Below are 5,222 nucleotides of genomic sequence, written 5' to 3'. Positions count from 1 at the left end.
GCAAAACAAGTGAAAACCTAGATTGCCATCTCTCATTTTCAAAGGAAATGTCCACAAGGTTTCCCTTTCTTTTGGGGGTACGCCATCTCACTAGGACAGTCCTTTTGAAAAAGCAACTATAAATGAGTAGGATAATTGTAACTTCTGGCTGGCTACTCTACATCAAGACAGTAGAATTGAAAACAGTTTACATGAACAACTATCATCTCCAAGCAATGATCCTTTTTCTGAAATTATCAACATGAATGCTTTAACATTACTGATGAATCTTCCCTTGGTGAAATGTTTGATATGAGATTCAATCAAGAAACATAATCCAAATCTCATCACCAATCAATAAATGATCAATGACCAAAGTCTGTACCAACTAATAGATAAAAGATGATGTCTTTTCATTTTCTAAAGAGGGAAAAACAAGGAAATAAGATAAATTCCAGCAAACCAAATCATAGAAGCAAAACGATACTTATGTCGGATTAGAAAGTGTGAAATTATCACTTGTCTCAAAAGGTTAAGTTGATGGGAAGATATAGATTTATTTATTTATTTTATATTTTAACACTCTTCCATACATGTGGACCAAACTCCCTCTCAATGAGTAGCATAATGCTGATGAGTTGGTCTCCACTCACATCGTATGCCCTTGAATAATTAATTAGATTTGAGAAAAGACAAACAAACAAGGGATTATTTTCTGCCCCTCTGTGAATATTGAAAAAGAGCGTTTGAGATATTGGCTGCGTTCACTCAATCGAACATAACGGGATATTTAACGAAATTCAAAGAAAAAATAAAGAAAATAAAACAATGAGAGGAGATTAGAATAAAAAGAAACAGACAAATAAGAGATGATTTCCTTGAATTTATCATGTCCACAAAATTTCTTAGAATCATGTTTGATTTAATTTGTCACGCAAATATTTAAACAAAAACTAAGTTAGACACAAACTTGACAAAATCCTGAATCTCATAAATAAGTTAGAAAAATAAAATATCGGACCAAGATCCTATAGTTTAGAAACTATGCTAAATGAAACAATATTAATTCTAGAGTAATTTAAAAAAAAAAAAAAATTGTGTCCTATATAATGATATATAGATTTTATGTTTCTCTTATCGAGTTTGATTGGCTTATACCTATCCAAATTTTTACCTTCACTATATATAATGATATATAGATTTTGTGGACAATTTGAAAAGTCGAAAAGAAAAACTAAGTAATAATTTCATGAAAAAGATAATACATTCTAAACACCCCATCAAACCAAAATCCACTGATATCATCATATCGCTAAAAGTAGCGATTGATCAAACTTTCTAATTAAAACCATGATATCGAGTGATCATAATACTCGAGAGAATTAAATAATTATAACCTAATCAATTACCTAATTGGTAGCTAGGCTAGCAACTTTTATACTTGTAAGTTAAGAAGGCCATTACGGCCTGGAATGACGTAGCCACTACTAGCAAAATGCCACCCGCTGCCGACAGAAGCAACCACGGCTTGTCTATATACTCCCGCTCAAAGCTCGCCCACTTCCACTTCCACCTATTCCGATAATGCCTATCCACATCCATGAACAATTCCCCCATATACCAGCCGTCGAGAAAACTGAGTGCCAAATCCTTACCCGCACGGTTAATGAAGCCCGCAAGCTCGGAGTCGTCAGTAAGGTAATTGTCAATGACATTGCGCTCGCGAAGGTACTCGACGTCCTCCTTGGTGTTCACAAGGCAGTCCAAAAAGGTAGCGTAAACTGAAAAGTACCTGCCGCTTCTCTGTTGGCACTGCTCGAATGCCACACAGTTCAGCAACAAACATCTCATCAAGTCGTCGATGGCTATGTTTGGCATCTCAATCACACCTTTCTTGAATTTCACTTCTAGGAAGCTTTCCGCCTCCATGACCGGACTGACCTTAATCCCCGCCAGCTTCAGCTTCGAGATGCAGTGAATGAATGGAGACTCCAAAAAGCCCATTGCTCCCAGTCCAATATTGGATGGTATTAAACTCCTCCGAACCAAGTCCAGCAAATGCAAGACCGGGCCACTATCCATTTCAAATATGTCATCTGCCGAAAGAGGATCAAATCTTTTCATTCCGTTCCTAAAGAATCTCAAAGCAGTAGACAACATCGTGAATCTACTTTCCTCGACAGAAATATTATGGGTAAGCGCATGTATCTCTTCCAGAACGAAAAAGGGGATCTGATTCTCGAGCAGGAGAAAGTCCCTGTATAAATACGGTACCATCCACGTCAAGGCTTCAAGATCAGATTCTCTCTTTCTGTAGGTGACTTTTGTCCCTAATTCAAACATTTCAATTATTTCTATTATAAAACAAGCATCAACAACCATCATTTCGAGAAATTCAATACCGGCGACTTCGAACTCTTCAGAATAACACGTTCTGATCTCCTTTTCAAGTTCGCTTATTCTTTGCAAGCAGCTCATATGGGTATTGATTTGCATTTCTTGATCTGTCGTCTTGACCAGCAAGGAGCCGAAGCACTTCCTCTTGTAATCTTCGGCCATCTTGAAGTCTTCATAATTACGAAGGTTGTAGTAGTAGGGCCCGATGGAGAGCTTGTTGGGTTTGTATAACCGGTCACCATTGCTTTCCTTGAGCCTCGGGAGGACTCTGTAGATGCAGCTAGTGCTACCACGTTGGGCTTCTTCTTTTAGCTTTTCGGCTTCCCCCGCATATATCGCTAACTGCTTCTTTATGTTGTTGCGTTCCTCCTCGGTGAACTCACGTTTCGGCCCTAGGTAATTGGCGCGGCTGGATTTGCCTTCCTCAGAAATTGTAATTTCCGTGGATGTTGGCATTCTTGAAACTCTGGATGTCGATGCTCACTGCGGTGTGGAGACTCCTAATTAGTCGAACAGGAAACAGGATAATTAATTAGAATAAGTTTTCAAGAATTCTAGATATTCTTTGTAGGAGGCTTGCAGAAATCAGCTTTCAGCTTCCAATTAACAAAAAGAGTTCGCTAGCAAATTCAATTAACTGTTCAATCATTTGCTATGATATTACATGGATTGCCTTATATAGGATATTCAGACAAAATTAATGCTACAAATTCATTTAAAAGGCTCATAATATTAATATTCTCCCTTATAATTCGTATAATATATAATATAATTAAAATCGTAACAAATACTTGAAATTATCCTATCTAATAATAATTATTAATTATTCTTAGGGTCTCGTTTGGTTATACAGATGAGATGAGATGTTTTAAATAATAATGAATAAAATATTATTATAATAAATTATCTAATATTAATATTATATTGAGATTTGAAAAAGTTAACTTATTTATTATATTTTATATAAAAATCTGAAAAAATTATAATGACGAGTTAATATAAGATAAGATGAATTTTTAGTATTATGTGTGGGATTCCTTTGTGTTTCTAACTGCCCTCTAATTAAAATAATGATAATTATGGACATTATGGATCAACAAGTATACTTCAATTATGAGAGAAAGTAATTTAAAAAAAAAAAAAATTATGAGAGAAAGTAACAACTTTAATTTCATGAAAGTGGTGGCAATTAAGGAGGTGGATTGATTTTCTACGGATCTTATCCGAGACAGTTGGGAGGAGGACAGGGACGTAACATTAATGTCATCTTTAACTAATTATCTTTAAAATTAATTATCTTTTAGTTTTCAAAAATATTTTTTATTTGTTTTTGTTTTCTCAATTTATGTCTCTTTATTTGGCATGTTATATAAATAGCTTTTAATCCTCTTTACTCCATCAAAGTTTGCCAAACTTCTTATCACTAATATAAAAACAAAGGGGAGTAAGGAAATAAAAGAAGATCAATTGACCAAAATTTGGAGATCAACGCACTAATATTGACACTAAGACACAACTATGCGCGCAGTTAGCTTCAGTAAGGGAGGTTTGTGATGATTTTTCAATATCTTATGCTCTATGTTTATCTTCATGTCCTAATTGCTTTGTGACTTTATCCACATAAGAAAATGTTGGTTTGGTAGTATCGGCTTATTAGACAACAATGCTTATGGTTGTAAATAAATAAGATTACTCGATAAGCCGCTCGAGATCAATTCAATCAAATTCACGTTTAGCTCAATTAGTAATTTGTTAAATCAGTCATTTACGAACATAAAATTATAATAGAGTATTAAATAATACAACTTGTAAAAAGCTTGTCTAGACTCTCACTACAACAAAAATAGGTTTTAGTGACAGATGAAACTGTCACAAGAAATGTAAAAAACGTCACGAAATATATTTGGTGACGGTTTCTGACCGTCACAACAACTGTCACGTAATGTGCGTCACGGATTACATTTGGTGACAGTTTACTGTACAAGCGTCACTAAAAATATTTTTAGTGACGGTTGGAGATGTGCCGTTTGAAATAACGTTCGAACGTATGATTTTCTGTGACGGTTAGAATCCATCACAGAATATAACGTTCGAACTTAAAATTATACGTTCGAAGGTAAAAAGGAGGAGCTGACATCCGAACGAGAAAAGCTAACGTTAGTTGATTATAGTTCGGACGTATAATGTAAACGTTCGAACTTTTATACGTGCGAACGTTACGTTCGAATCTCGAATCCAACGAAAATGAAATAATGTCCAAACGTTTGTATCATGACGTTCGGACGTTAATTCGAATGTTAAGTGAGTAGAGTTCGAACGTAAAGTGTACGTTCGGATGTTTGTAACGTTAAACTTTTTTGACATTCGAACGCTTTTTAAAATTGGGTTAAACGTTCGAACGTTTTGTTACTATTTTGTAAGGTTACGTTCGAACGTATTTTCGAACGTTTAATACTGTTGAAACGTATTTTTTTTACATTCGAACGTACATATCAGAAATGCTAAACTCATCCACTTAATAAACAAACCAATTGTTTCACATTACAGTACATATTTCACAACCAATATTGTTTGAAACTGTTTTCAAATTAGATGTAAAAAATGTGATACAGAAATAAGATTCATTTCTTTTTCTTTCCTCGCCCAGCACGATTCTGTTGCAATGACATAACACGCTCCATTTGCAGCATCATCTCCCGCTGCACTTGCTCTTGGACCTCACTACGGATTCTTTCCTCATGTTCTCTTTGTTGGTCCTGTAAACGCGTCTCTAAATGAGACTGTCGCTCTAAGAGGGACTCCAACTCTTGCTGTCTAGACCTCATATACTCATTCTCGCATCGTGC

At 35.2% G+C, this 5,222-nt stretch overlaps 1 protein-coding gene across 1 annotated transcript; it reads right to left on the bottom strand.

Annotated features, from left to right (window-relative positions):
• Positions 1-1,404: 1,404 nt before the first annotated feature.
• On the bottom strand, positions 1,405-2,832 carry LOC122298757 (UPF0481 protein At3g47200-like). Its single transcript, XM_043108617.1, has one exon. It carries the CDS (start codon positions 2,830-2,832, stop codon positions 1,405-1,407), a length of 1,428 nt encoding a protein of 475 aa, XP_042964551.1.
• Positions 2,833-5,222: the final 2,390 nt, after the last annotated feature.

Source organism: Carya illinoinensis, chromosome 16, assembly GCF_018687715.1.
Source record: "Carya illinoinensis cultivar Pawnee chromosome 16, C.illinoinensisPawnee_v1, whole genome shotgun sequence".
Classification (NCBI taxonomy): domain Eukaryota; kingdom Viridiplantae; phylum Streptophyta; class Magnoliopsida; order Fagales; family Juglandaceae; genus Carya; species Carya illinoinensis.
This window is presented reverse-complemented; position numbering and strand designations above follow the sequence as displayed.

Coding starts and splice junctions, on each gene's coding strand:
- LOC122298757 (XM_043108617.1), bottom strand. CDS start 2,832: ATGCCAACATCCACGGAAATTACAATTTCTGAGGAAGGCAAATCCAGC.